Source organism: Marmota monax, unplaced genomic scaffold (genome assembly GCF_021218885.2).
Source record: "Marmota monax isolate L192 unplaced genomic scaffold, Marmota_monax_Labrador192_F-V1.1 WCK01_AAM20220418_F8-fsc00177, whole genome shotgun sequence".
Taxonomy (NCBI): domain Eukaryota; kingdom Metazoa; phylum Chordata; class Mammalia; order Rodentia; family Sciuridae; genus Marmota; species Marmota monax.
Genome location: NW_026694922.1, coordinates 1,406,250 through 1,421,993, shown reverse-complemented (window position 1 = coordinate 1,421,993; position 15,744 = coordinate 1,406,250). Strand labels below are relative to the sequence as shown.

Here is a 15,744-nt window from a genome sequence, read left to right as displayed (position 1 = left end):
AAGCCCAGATTTTAAGTATATTACGTGATGAGTTTTGACAAACATACAGCCAAGTCACTCAAGACTAAAACATTCCCATCACCCTAGAAAACATCTTTTACCCCTTCCTAGGAAATCCCTGTCCCTACCTTAGGCTCCCAGTGACAACCATAGATCTGACTGCTTTCACCACATATTGGTTTTGCTTGTTTTAGAACATTTTATTGCTGGAATCATAAAATGCATTTATTTTTGTGTCTGGCTTTTTTTCACAGAATCTACTGTTTTTGTGATTTATTCCTTTTGCTGCCCATATTTTATGAATATGCAGCAGATGATATATCTCCCTTCTTCCATCGAGGAACACTTGGGCCATTTTCAGAGTTTGCTATTATGAATGAAACTGCTATCAACATCTGTATATGAGTCATTCTTGGACACACATCTTCAATTCTCTAAGGTAAACACCTGGGAGTGGTCTTGCTAGGCCACAGGGGTGGGGTATGTTTATATTTTAATGAAATTCTAGGACCTTTTTCTAAAGTAGTTGTTCCATTTCACGTTCTCAACAACAACATGAGAATAAAATATAGTCATACGTTTATGCAAGAAATCTCATGATTCAATGTTATAATTGTTGCCTTAAAAAATCTTATGACTTTTTGGAAATTAAGAAGTAAAACAATAGATATAGTCTTTTATATTTATTATCTCTGGTGTTCATCCTTTGCTCCTGAAGATCTGTGTGTCTGTTTGGTATTATTTTCCTTCAGCTTGAAGATCTCCCTGTAGTATTTCTGATAATACAGGTCTCTTGGTAATTTTCTTGGTTTTCACTTATATAAAACATCTTCATTTTGCTTTCCTTCTTGAAAATTATTTTTGATTATTATTGAATTCTGGATTGACATTTTCTTTTTCTTTTAGGAATTTAAATCTTTGTTCTGTCCTCAATTATTTCTGATAAGAAATCAGTCATTAGCCTAGGGTTGTAGCGCAGGGGTAGAGTGCTTGACTCGAAAGCGTGAGGCCCTGGGTTTGATCCTCAGCACCACATAAAAATAAATATATAAAAATAAAGACATTGTGTCCATCTACAACTAAAAAAAAAATGAAAAAAAAGAAATCAGCCATGATTTGTATTGTAACATGTCATTTTCTCTGGTTGCTTTCAAGATTTACTCTTTATAATTGGTTTATAACAGTTTTATTATAAAGCACATAGGTGTGGTTTTATTTGTATTTGTCCTGCTTAAATGAACTGAGCTGTTAGAATCATACTTTTATTTGTTTCTTACTAAATTTGGAGTAAATTTTAGACACTATTTCTACAAATATTCTATTTGCATGATCTTCTCTACTCTGTCTTTTAGCACCACATATATAATTATACCTAATAAGACCCTTTGATATATCCCACAGAGCACTGAGGCTCTATTAATTATTTTTAATCTATTTTCTCTAATTTTCAGATTGGGTGCTTTCCACTGATTTTGCTTCAAGTTTATGCCTCTCTTTCACCTTGAATATTCTATTAAAACCATCCAGTCAATATTTTTATTTCAGATATTGTATTTCTCAGTCCAAGAATTTTCATGTTAATTTATTACAGTTTCTATTTCACAGTTGAGATTTCCTATCTGTTCATTAATATAAGCATATTTTACTTTATGTATCTGAATATAGTTATAATAACTTTTTTTTTGAAATAGGGTCTTGCTATTAGCCCAGGCTGATCTCAAACTCCTGAGCTCAAGTGATCCTCCTGCCTCAGTCTCCCAAGTAACTGTGATTACAGGCAGGTACCACCACACCTGACTAGTTGTACATGCTTTTGATGTAAAAAGATGGTAAGATGATTTTTTTAATGTATGAAACTTATTTGAGATACTAAATGCATGTGCCACTACACCTGGTTTATAATAACTTTTAAAAAGTCTTTTCTAGCCATCCCAACATTTTGTTCTTCTTGGAATCACTCTTATTGGATGCCTTTTCTCCTGGGTAATAGAAATGTTGTGTCCTGTTTCTTCCTATGTTTAATAGTTTGGGAATATATTTGGACATTGTAAATAATAGTGTAGACTCTTGGGATATTGTTGCATTACTCTAAAATAGAGTGTGAGCATTTTTCTTTCATCAGGCATTTAACCCTGATGAACTCGCCTACCAAACTGTTCCTCCTGCAGTGGGCAGCAGCTGGAATCTGTGTTCAGTTCTTCCAGCTTTAGTTGTTTCTTGGACTCTGTCCTCACTTCCTTACTTCAGGGTGACCTGATCAAAAGTGATACATAAATATGATCCACTACATGGCTCTCTGCTTTCCAGGATCTCCTCCTCACTTTCTAGTTGCTATTGCAGCCCAAACTCTGTCCTTGGATTCCTCAATCAATACGACTAAAGATTTCCATGTAAGGTTCAATAGCACTGTGGGACAGGGGCCTGCATTCTGGCAAAAAGCAAGCAAGCCAAAATTGTCATAAAGACAAGCAGCCAATGTTATTCCCTTCTTCCAAGTGTTCATTCTCTTTCAATTTCCCCCTACTTTAAGCTACTCTCCTGTATCTCCACATAGTCACTTGTTTTCTATTTTGTTCTGAGTTTAAAATTGTTCTGAGTGGTTAATATGAGCAACTTTGCCATTACCAAAATTAAGATCTAACCTCTTTCCCTTGTTATCTCAGATAATACAAATGAATCTAATATAAGTAGCAAATACCATGTAAAAATAAAGATAGCCTATGATCCATACTGAAGCATATTTTGTCTTCTGATTAAAAAAACTTTAATAACATTATCCAGTAAAGAGTTCTAATAGAAATCTTTTCCTTTGCTGTCCAATATGGCAGCCACCAGTCATACTAGGTTATTGAACACTTAAAATATAGATATTATAATTAGAGAATTGAATTTTTTATGTTATTTAACTTTAATTTATTTAAATTACCACATGTAGCTATTAGCTATAGTTTTGGGCAACTTGGCTCTAAAAATTATCTAATCTGCTCTTCCTGTTTACAGATGATGAGGCCTACACATCATATATGGCCCCTTGTGGAAAACCAGGATTTAAATTTAGACCTCCTAATTCCTAATCTGAAATTCCTTCTACTCTAGATAAGAAGAGACTACAAGGCATTATGGCTGGAAAATACAGAACAGCCAAGGGCAGAGGGACCTGCAGACACTGGGTATGCAATTTCCTTTGAGGTGATAACTATTTTATCGGCAGGTAAAAAAGAGCCTTTTGTAACTCAGTTCAGGTCCAAAAGGTTGGACTCAGCTGATTTATAATACGAAGTACAGAGAGCACAATCAAGAGATGGCTGTCCTGTTTCCATTCTTCACAAGTGTCTACTTTCCAGGTCTACAGTCTTCAGGGACTTGAGAGTTTCCATTTAACAATCGTATTTGTTTCTCAAGCCTCTAGACACACACCCCAGAAAAGGTTCCAAGCCCTTCCTTCATGAACCCCATACTCCCTGTGAGGTTAGGTTCTCTGCCCTAATGGGATGTTTTTTGCCCCATTCCTTGTACTAGTAGAAATAGAATAATTACCTCAACTACATTCTTTCTGTCTCTGTCTAACATACACACACACATGCACATACCACAAACCTCTGTATGGATTTCATATTAGCACTACTGCAAATTATATAATAATACACACACTGTAGAAAATGTCTGCAAGAAGCTCCAAGAAAAATAGCATTGTTTTAAGAGAAAGTGCTATGGTTAGAATGATGTCATCAAAAGTCATCTGATTAATTTCCTGTAGTCACATCCTACAGGAAATCCAGAAGGCTCAGTTTTCTCACAAAGTCAAGGAGTCTTTTCTTTCTTCTGGTCAGTAACCATTCATGTAAACCTACAGGTGTCACAAATTGATAACAATCATGATGCACAATTGTCCTTCACAATCACAAAGAATCAAATTTCACTTTAAAAGATCTTTTATGTGAGAGGCAATATCAGAATATAAAAGGGATTCTTATTGACTGTGAACGTCAGATTTTAGTTATTAAGAGCAAAGTTAATTGCAAAAAGAGAGAAGACAATTGTAGTTTGTTACTAATTGGCTTCCTAAGACTTCCTCTCCAGCTCCAGAAAAACAGACTTCCACTGATAAGAAGCAAGGGTAGGAGAGCCCTCGTGACCTGCTGTCACCTGGCTGCTTCTCCTCCAGGCCCACAAGCATCCATCCACACTAGCCGGGATGCTGGGAGCTGGCCAGGGGGCTGGAGCTCCTGAGGGAAAGAACGAGAGCACACCCACCTGCACACCAGAGGCGCCCACGCTGGCACACAGTAACTGCAGACGATGGACAAATGAATGTGACCTTTGACGGGAATAAGCTTTGGTCCCTTCCTTACAGAAGCTTCCAGTCAGAGTGGGGAGAAGACCTCCACAGCAAGTGTTATGACTGAGAGTCACTGAGGACCACAGGTCACCCGTCAGTTTGAAAAAAGGAAACCTAAAAGATGGAAATGAAGTGCTGACATGTTTAGAATGGGCTGGCTTTCTGGTAAGAAATTTGGGGACTCTTTTAATTTTGAATGTGTATTGGATCTGACACCAAGGCACAGGCAACAAAAGGAAAAATAAACAAGTGACACTACTTCAAACTGAGAGCTGCACACAAAGGAGACCATCAACGAAAATGAAAAAGTGAGCCACGGAAGGGGAATAACAGACCTCGTGTCAGGCAGGGGTTGATATACAAGACACAGACAGAACTCCACAGCAAATCCCCAAATAATCCAATTGAAAAACAGGTGAAGAAGGGAATAGACACATTTATTTAAATATTTAAAAGAAGATATATAAAAGGCTAATGACCAAAATGACACCTCATCCCTGGTGGTATGACTACTATCCAAAAGACCAGAAATGAGAAGTGTAAGGTATGCAGAAAAGGGAACCCTGTGTACTATTGTTGGGAATGTGAACTGGCAGAGCAATTATGCAGAACAGTAGAGGAATAAAATATAGTACTATTTCCCACAGGAAATAACATTATCATATTACAGAGATGTCTGCACACCCGTGTTTACTGCAGACCACTTGTAATGGCCAAGATCTGGAATCAATCAAGACATTTATTAATGGATAGATGTGTTTTTTTAAATGTGGTATATATCTACAATAGAATATTACTCTGCCATAAAAACAAAATCCTGTCATTTGCAGCAATATGGATGGAACTGGAGGATATTAATGCTAATTAAAATAAGCAAGGCAAAGGAAGACACATACCACATATTCCCACTCATTTGTGGAAGCTAAAAAAGTTGATCACATAGAAGTACAATAGTGGTCTCCAGAGGCTAAGAGGAGGACAGGAGAGGAGATAGAGGTTGGATAATGGGTACCAAATTCAATTCAATAGGAGGAATTCATTCTAATGTTCTAGAGCAGAGTAGAGCAACCATAGCCTCATTTATCATGTTGTCAAAATAACCAAAGGAGAAGAGTTTAAAGTTACCCAACATAGAAATTATAATATTTAAGGAGATGGAAATGCTGATTACCCTGATTTGATCATTGTACTTTGTATACCTATATTAAATTATCATACTGTATACCCCTGCAATAAGTATAAACATTATATATCAATCAAAAACATTATATATTAAGAAAAAATAAGCACAAAACATACTCATTTTCTTGGCATTAAAAAAGGAGGAAAAAAGGGAATATAAAACTATACTTAAATGCATAGAAAATGGGCTAGAATCCCACTATTAAATAAAAATATAAGATAAGCCACAAATGTAATTTAAACTTTCTAGTAACCACTAAAAAGATAAAAACTGAAAAGTGAAATTGATTTTATTAATGTATCTTATTTAATTCAAGGTATTTAAAATATTACCACTAAGTAATAATCAATATAAAAACAGTCTTGAGATACTTCACATTCTCCTCGTTCATTCTAGGCATGGAAGTCCAGAGTACATTTGACATTTTAAGCACACCTCAATTCAAACTCAATGCTCAACAGCCATATATGGTAGTAGATACTGTCGTGGACATACCTATCTAGAGGGACACACTTCAAACTGGTAGTAGTGGTTATTCCTTTAAAAGATAGCACTGTAATCTCTTATATTAATAACTAACATACATTATTTATATAATGATAAATAAAATAAAGTAATATGTGAATATAGATGATTAAACAAATAATACTATCCCTCGAGTTGCTGACTGCATGGGTCAAGAAGGGGGAACAGAGAAAAGTAAAATACAAAATATATCATTTATAGTAGAAAACACACCCCCAAAGAAAGACATGCAATTGTTCCACATTGGAAAGTCCAAAAACATTGTTGGAAGGGATTTATAAGGCCTAACTAAATGGAGAAATATTCCATGTTTGTGAAATATAAGATTCAAATATATTTATAGATTCAATGCTATTCCAATCCAAATTCCAGCAGGTCTCTTGAGGAGAGGAAGGGGGAGCTGACAAGCTGCTTCTAAAATACATTACATTCATGCAGGTGAGGAAGCTGGAATGGTCAAAGCAATCTTGAGCTAGAACAAAGCTATAAGAATTACATTTTCAGATAAATAGAACCATTAACAAGCTTCAGCGGGAGTGGGTATGTGGCCAGTGGTAGAGCGCTTGCCTAGCATGTATGAGGCCCTGAGTTCAATTCCACTGCAGAGAGAGAGAGAGAGAAATAAAAGAAAAGCTAAAGTAATTAGGCTATATGCTATTGGCATAAAAACAGACAAACAGATCAAGAGAATGGAATACAAAGTCCTTATACCTACCTGAAGGACAAAAGTAGCAACCAGGCAGCATCCTGAATACTTGGCACTGGGTCAAGTGGACCTCCACATAAAGGGAAAACTGTGAACCCTGACCTCAGCCCAGAACAAACTGGGTCAGTCCCCGGGAGGGGAGATCTCATGCAAAAGGGAAAACAAGGAAGCTCCACAGGAGAATTTCTTCCTGACCTTGGGAAGCACAAACATTTCCTTCAACAGGACACAAAGGTGCTGACAAAATGACAGATAAACTGGGCTCACCAACTGTGGGTATGACACTGAGCAGGAAAGATGGGAACTGAAAAAGAGCTTTAGTGAGGAAGAGGTGATTCAGCTACACCTGGAGAAGGAGAACCTGCGCAGGGGTCAGGGTGGGCTCTTCCTAGCAGAGGACCAGAATGAAGGGTGAGAGCTTCAGGTGCAGACTTGCTCCAGTGAGCTGACCTTAAGGTGTGAGAGGGTGGGCTAGTTGAGGAGCAGCAGGGAAAGGTTAGGGAGGGGTGTGGACCTTATCCTGGAGGCAGCAGGAAGCCCACAAATGTTTTCAGGGGACAATCACATGATCAGACCTAAACTTCTGAAGGGTGATTCTAGGGCTGGATAGAAGCTGGGCCTGATGGAGAAGAAACCAGAATCAGGACAAAGTCAAAACAGGGCTTGAGAAGCCAGAGAATTTACAGACCCCATGTGCTAAGTCGTGTGCCAAGCCATGAGCCATGATGGCAAGGCTAATGCCCAACATGATGGTGAAACGGGTCTTGAAAGTCAGGATCTGGTCCATTCCCGGGGTTGAGGTGTTGAAGACTGAACACCCAAGTAACGCTGAGGCAAGAGCAGAATGTTTTATTTAAAGGACAGAACAGAGAAAGAGAGAGACTTCTCCAGAGAGGAGGGGTCCAGAGCTGGGGACTCTAGGGACTGGGGGTGTCTTGCCCCTTTGATAGATTCCAGGTTTCCTTTCTTCTTAGCTCCCCTCCTCCCATCCTGTCCAAAAGGTGGAATGACCAAGGGCAGGAAAGGAGCCACCCATGGGGCACTCATTAACAACTGCTCCAAGGAACAATTCCCTGGAGGCAGGTGACCTTATCAACCAGTGGAGGAGGGGGAAGAGCTCTGGCGCTATTAGCATTTTATATCCTTTTGAATCAGCCCCATCTTCCTAACCCACCATTCATTACCTGCACTGATGTCCTTTTGCCCATCTCAATGGTAGCATCCTTTTGAATCTTTATTATGTCTCACTGGGCTAAGCAAGCATTTCCTACAAAGCAACTCATTTAATTCTCACAACACGAGTGAATTAACTACACACCTGATTACACATACAGAGTTATGTGCGCAGACACTTGTGTTTCCAAATTCCTTCTTCTTTTTACTTTTCATTTATTTCATTAGGGTTTAATAATCCCTTACTTTGCTGATGATATAACTTGGAACACCACTTTAAAAAACTGGCAAAAATATTGACTAAATCCAAACATATCTATGACTAAAACATGGACAGAAATAAGTGCTGATGTTCTTCAAGATACAGATAAACTATATAACAGACAAGAATTAGAAACAACTCATGTGTCCATTGGTATATTTAAAGGAATTAGATACTTTTCAGGGCCACATAGTAACCAATGGGTAGAAACAAAATTCAAGCCCAAGTTGTCAAATACCTGAATCCATACCCTCCATGCCTCTGTACTGGAAGGAAAGCATATGCTCGGGCAGCAGCTTCAGGCTAAGCTCATGGACCCGAGCAACACACACTCTTTCCCTCTCCTCGTAATAAGATTTCCATTGTGAAGTGTGAAAAGTTCCTAGAAGAGGCTTCTGCAATGGTCCAGACGATAGGTATGGCAGATGGGCTGGGGCTGGGGCTCAGCGGTAGAGCACTCTCCTAGCACGTGTGAGGCCCTGGGTTCCATACTCAGCACCACAGAAAAATAAATATAATAAAGGTACTGTGTCCAATATGTCTTATTTTTTACAACTACAAAAAAAAATTTTTTTTTTTTTCAAAAAAGGTATGGCAGAAGGGAGGAGGCAGAAAAGAGGTTCTATTACAGAGAGAAGAGGACCAGTAACCAACCAAACATGAGAGTGAAGGGAGGAGGCAGCCTGGGCAGTAGCACAACAGTGACATCAGAAACAGGGGTAGACTGAGGCTCAGGTCCGGGGCGCTAAACTAGCTGAAGGTGTGTGTCCAGGAGACAGTCGGGTAGAGAAATAAGAAGCCCCGGAGAAAAATCAGATGGATAAAACACTCTGAAGTCATCAACCATTTGCACATCAGATTTCCTGAATAGAGAACAACATCTTTAATACACTGTAATTTATACACTCTTCTGACAATTAATATTAGCCTGCAGGAAGGTCTCTGGGGGCACCTAAAATTAATTTTGAAACCATTAGAGCAGACAGAAGGTTAGTCAGAATAAAAAATCCTGTGGAGAAGGTACCACCTCTCCCATTAAGTATCTGAGAGTAATTGTGTAAAAGAAAGACCTATTGCTTCTTAAAGGTAAGCAGACAAACTGGGTTTCAGGTTGCTCTCTTGCTATTTGGAAAAATCATTAAATTTATTATAGCCCAAGATGCAAAAGGCAAGAAGATATAGTTTGGTATCCTCACCATTCATAGCATTTAGAGTGGTCAGTTTCACTTCAAAAGACAGTTTCCTGCATTTGATTTCAATATAAAGATAATTTAAAGGGCAAATAAGGTTCAATTTAAGGTCATAGATACAATGTTAAGATTTGGATAATCGTAAAAAAGTACATTCTCAGGTTGGGGCTGTACCTCAGTGGTAGAGCCCTTGCCTAGCATGTGCGAGGCACTGGGTTTGATCCTTAGGACAATATACAAATAAAATAAAGGCATGCTGTCCATCTACAACTACAAAAAATAAAAAACAAAAAAGTACATTTTCTGAATGTTTCATACTGAAGAGGGTGGGACTACTAGTTGACAGAGTTCTCAAATTTCTAATCTATGCAATAATTAAAAGAAAAAAGTAGGCTATAATGTAAGGACAGAAGTATCCAAATTTATCATTATTTGCAGACAATTTTTTTACAAGAAATCAAGAGAACCAACAAAAAAATATAAGCTATCATGAGAATTTTTGTATGACCAGTTACAAAATATGAAACATGAACACCTTTCCTATTAAATAGTTTAAAAACAGTGGGGATAAAAGCCCATTTCCAATGAGATATGTTAAATAGGAAGGGGAAAAAAACCTAACTTGAAGAATATTTCGACCAGAGGCCATAAAAGTATAAATGGAAGAATAGAGTAGGTTCTTAAACATAATACATCAAGTTTCTTTAGTTAATATGTAAATTTAATAGAAACCCCAATGGAAGATTCTCCAAAATTTAACAAAATAATTTTAAAATTCATTAGTAGGGGTAGTGACCAGTATATCCTAGACATTTTAAAAAAAGAGGGATGATATAGGATTTGTAGCAGAGGTAAATGTGCTAAAAGGTAATAATGATGTAAGCTGTGTGATTTTAGAACAGAAATTGCTACAACACAGAGGGATGATATAACAATTCTCAGTATCAGACCAACATAAAACACCAATATCACTATAGAAAATATAGGTTAATATTAAAGTTCTTTTGAGAGAAATTTAAGCATACAGTTCTTCAAAAAAGAACTTAGAAAAAATAGTCAACCCAAATAGTGCTCAAAGAAATGCAAATTAAAATTATAAATACAACTTTTTATCTTACCAAACTGACCTTCTAGTTTTAATTCTAATGCTCAGAGTTGGCAGTGCAGAGAAAGGGGACATGGGACATTGCAGGACTGAAGCAATGACCACTACGTCCAAGGAGACAAGGAACTCTTTCCAAACAAGCCCACTTCTAACAGTTTAACCAAAGGAAAGGGCACAATGTGTTCAAAGATTTATCTACAAAGATGTTTTCTCCTCTTCTACTATGCCAAAAAAAAAAAAAAAAATGTGAAACATCCTAAATATAAAATAGGAGGGGGCAGAGGAAAAAAGATATATATGTAAAGACACAAGACTTTCAGTAAAATGCTTAATAAAATGAAGAAATTTTTTTAAAAATTAAGTGGGGAAAACATAACAGTCCTACAACAGAATTTTAATTTTGGTTTAAATAAACAATTATAACTGTGTATATGACCAAAAGAGAATACCCCAAATTATTAATATAAATAGTAAATAATAATAATAAATATATTATGGTTGTGTTTCATGTATTTCTTATGGAATTGGTTAAAACTACTAAATATTTACTTTTGAAAAAACCCAGATTCTGTGATGTTCCTGAACCCCAAGATTCTGTGACCCTAGTGTGGAACTCTCTTTTACCCTCCAGCAAAGCACGATGGCTGTGCTGACTAGGTTTGAGGGCCCGTTCAGAGCTGTGGCTGCTTCACAAAGTCTAAACGAGTCCCTGGTTCCTCCAGAATGCCAGAATCTTGGCATTGATGAAGACAGTATTTGTCATTTATTGTCAAACACATTTTAACATTTTGTGTCCTAAAGGTCTGCCTCAAAGAGAACCTAAGCCATTTGGGGAGAAACCTCGTACCACACTGGCCAGATCCTGGCCTAGGCATAATGCAAGACATGTAAGCAGATTCCATGCTTAACTGAGTGGGGGGGCAGCTAAATGAAATTTAGGTCATGTGAACCTACATAAAATATTTGCTATTCTAACACTTCCTTTTAGGCCCTCTGTATATTCTTTGAAGTTCTAAACCAATACTAACTCTAGTCTTATCAACTGCTATTGGTTTCAGAGATATAAAAATAAAAATTTCTAGTTATTCACAAGCAGGTAAGATGCAGGACTCAAAAACAATCTTTGAAAGTGAGAGACATGTCCATGCTTATTGCAGCATGGGTCATAAAAGCCAAGATACGGAAACGATCTAAGAGTCCACCAATGGATGAATGAAGATATTGTGTGTAATACCCCCTCCCCAATATTATTCATCCTTAAAAAAAAAAAAAAAGGTAGGAAATCTTGCCATTTGAAACAGCATGGCTGAACTTGGAGGACTTGATGTTAAGTGAAATAAGTTAGACACACGAGAAAAGCACTGTATGATCTCAGTAATGTGGAATCTAAAGCATCAAATCCATGGAAGGGCGGTTACTGGTGTGAGGAGAGTGGGCAGGCGCTGGCTCAAAGGCATAAGGTGTCAGTTATGTAGCACCAGGGCATCCAGAGCTCTATGCACAGCAGGGCACAGTTAATATACCATGATGTACACTCAAGATTTGCTGAGAGAGTAGATCTCAAATATTCTCACCACACCAAAAAAAAGAAAAGAAAGTTTTTAAAAAGTGTCATTGAACACTTGCTATGTCTCAGATATAGGAAATAAATTTACCAACAAAAAATTAAGTGGTAAGAAAATAACATTAAATTTCATGAAAACAAATGCTACCTTATAACTCCAGAGACAAGCACAACAGAAGAGACACAGCAGGAGAAAAGGGAAATTGTGAAGGTCAGATAAACATGCTGCAGCAACACCAGGCAGGAGTGTGGGCTAACAGCAGGGCCACCTCACAATGAGGCCTCCGCTGGGGTGAAGCTTTCAGCTAAGTGACAACCCAGGCCGGCCAGCGTGAAAGGGAAACAGCCTGAAGAGGGTCATTAGGATTATTGAAGTGTTAATAACGTGAAACTTTTTTCTTTTGATATTGGAGATTTCATCCAGGGATGCTTTACCAATGAGCCACATCCCCAGCCCTTTTTATTTTTTATTTTGAGATAGGGCCCCACTAAATTGCTGAGGCTGACCTCAAACTTGTGATCCTCATGCCCCAGCCTCCTGAGTTGCTGTGATTGCAGGCATGTGCCACCATGCCTGGCTAATAATTAAAAAACTTCAAGGAGAAAAATGAATGGAATTATTCCATTTACACAAGAATGTGGTAGCTGGACATTCTCTATATTCCCACTGGGGGAAGACAGTCAGTCCCAGGTCTCTTACACGTGGATGGACTGTCTATAGGCAAGTTTGTGAACTACTGCAGTGTGGCCAGGCAAGGGGGGACAGAAAGAGAAGAGATAGGTGTCAACTCTAAGATGAGACACGTAGAGGAGGTAATAGCACCAGTATCTTCTCAGGACCCCTCTGTCCTCATAATTCAATGATTTCTTAAGAACATATCATCCTGGAGGTGTCTCATGAAAACCAAAGAGAGACAGGAAGGAAAAGGGACTGGGGGAGGGAGGGCGGGAGAGAAGGGGGAATGATACTGGCCGAACTGTTCTATGGTGCTCATGAACAAGATGTGACAACTAATCCCACCATGATGGATAATCATAATGCACCAATAAAAAATAGGGAGAAAAAAAGCATCCTTGTACACCAATGGTTTACAAAACCCAGAAAAAACGGGTGATAGAAAATTACACTTCTAAGAAGAGGGAAGGCAGGAAGTCTTCATTTCTCCTTCTTAATCTCCAACATTACTATGACCCTAATTAAAAATCTTTGCACCTGATCCAGGAATTGGCTGATACACACATTTTGAAGGATGGGGGGAAAGAGTACAAAAGCCACTCTTGACACGTTTATAGTTATCTGTTCCTTTACTAAATGGCCCCATCTAGACAACTGTGCTCTTTTAGTTCTTGATCCTGCCTCTCTTCTAAAGGCCATTAGTGTGTCTGTCCCTACAAATCTGGTTCCTCTTTTCATTCCCCGAACATCAAAAAATCCGATCATCTGGCTCATGAGAACTGTTGATAAAGTAAGGGTAATGAGAGAAATGCTCGGGGCAACTCTCTAGAGGTTGGAATTGCTAAGTCTGCTGCCCTTTGCAGTGGTCCCTTCTGGTAGCTGGCTTTTCAATTTCTCTGACAGGATCTTGCTATGTCCTTCATTCAAGCCGGACTTGAACTCCTCAGCTCAAGTGATTTTCCCGCCTCAGCCTCCTGAGTAGCTGGGACTACAGGTACATACCACACCTGGCTCTTATTGGTTTTCAAAGACTTTTTTTTTTTCTTCACCAATTCCTTCAGCTCTTGGTGCCTGACCATGTTCTTCAGAACTGAAGTTGTGGGGTCATTTAAATAATATGATTAATCTTTATGATGTCCCATAGTGGAATTCTTAGATAATAAATGTAACTAAACATATTTCTCAACATACAAATTGATTCATAAACTTACTATTGCCTCTGATATTAATAATTTCTTCTCTATTAATTTAATAAAAATTATCACTTATGAAGTTTTAATTGATGGCCCTATAGCATTCCAGGCACTGTACTAGGCGCATCACATGTTTCACATACAGCCCGACCATAACCGTGAGTGGGATTAGCAAAATACCCCTCACTACCTGAATAAGAAAACAGAGGAGAGAGAAGGAGGTAAGTAACCACTTCCCAAGACCCCTCAGCCAGCAAGGACTGGAGCCAGGTGCACAACAGGGTCTACTGATTTCAGACCCATCCTCTATCCAAGAAGAGAAGAAGTACAGATCCCTGTCATCACATCACATCTACTGGCCGCCAACTTTTTGATATTACATTCCATTTTGCTAATAAAAACTAGGATAATATTTATCATTACAGTTCAGGTCAATCAATAAACTTATTATGTTTCCATACTGCAGGAATTGCAGTGATACTTGACCTCCAATATATTTGCTTCTTACAATTTAATGAGAATGTCACAATGTATAGCTTTTTGCTAATTTTATGTGTCTACCCCATGGCACATTTGAAGAGAATAAGAACAACGCATCTGACCGAGCTAGGAAGTCCTGAGGACGGGGACAAGTTCTTATGTATCTGTATATACCCAAGGCCAAAGTGCAGTAGACATCCAACACCTGATGGTCAAGGAAAGGAAGAATCAATGATGATCAAGTTCAGAAAGTAATATTTTAAGATACATGAAACATTTCTTGCATAGATAAAAGCAAGTCATGTTGTTTAAAAAAAAAAAAAAATTCGTCCACAGGTGAACTCCTACCTCCCGATCCTTGAGTTTCATGGCGAGCACCAGCTGATGCCGGTGGCTGGTGAGAGCCTCCCGGTAGTTTCCTTTGGAGAAGAATGCAGAGCCCAGGTTCCCATGAGCCCGGCATTCTCCTGTCTGGTCACCTGAATTGGTTAAAAAAAAAAGGATAAAATTTCTCTAAGTTATAGCATTATTTGTAAAATATAATGGTCATCTTGATTTAAGAGGCACAGATTTAGTAGCTCAGATTTCATTTCCCTTTCTTCTTTTAGAAAAGGACTTGCCTCTTCCACAAGACCCTATATGGGAAGTTAACGTTCTAGAACTTAAAGCTCTGGACAACTGTTATCATTATTGTAACTTACAACCATAGGCAGGCACTTAGCTGTCCTGGAAATGAGAGGTCACAGACCTCCACATAAACCAGCTGCTGTTTAAATCTCCTCATTTCTCTGCTAATGACCTTTGATTCTGAACAATTATCAGCTTGTTGGTTCAGTCATCTGACTCCAAACCTACATAATCTACTGCTTCTTTACAAGTACCCTGATGGTAGATTCGCCATATCCTTGCTCTTCTGCAATCTTATAAGTCCTTGAGTAATCGTCACAATGACCATTATAGTCATAAGCCAGACTCATCTTACAAGTGAGGCACAAAGAGGTTAGGAAGCTTATCCAAAGTCACACAGCTAGTAAATATCAGAGCCACTGAACCCAGCAGTCTGGCTCCAGAGTACATGCTCTTAACTTCTAAACCATACTATCTCCTTTAATAAAATGAAGCATTCTTGTGGAGGCAAAAATTAGAATTAAGACAAAAGATTTACACACCAATACCGTCATTTGGATATTAAATTTGTGAGCACAAATCTCTGGGGAAGGCAATCAATCTGTTAATCAACATCGCTTGGCCCTTTGGGAGCCTCAGTACCTTGTCATGTGAGAAGCCCTAAAGTCATGACTACTCTAAAACGGAGTGTTCTAGAGAGACCCCCACTGTTCACGGTCAG

General features: G+C 38.3%; 1 protein-coding gene across 3 annotated transcripts in view; it reads right to left on the bottom strand.

Moving 5' to 3' along the window:
- Ttc28 (tetratricopeptide repeat domain 28) overlaps window positions 1-15,744 on the bottom strand; it is a 592,527-nt gene that overhangs the window by 249,391 nt on the left and 327,392 nt on the right. For all 3 annotated transcript variants that reach the window (XM_046427243.2, XM_046427244.2, XM_046427245.2), the window contains one exon: window positions 14,745-14,875. In XM_046427243.2, coding sequence (XP_046283199.1) covers window positions 14,745-14,875 — 131 coding nt within the window. The remainder of the gene's footprint in view (window positions 1-14,744; window positions 14,876-15,744) is intronic.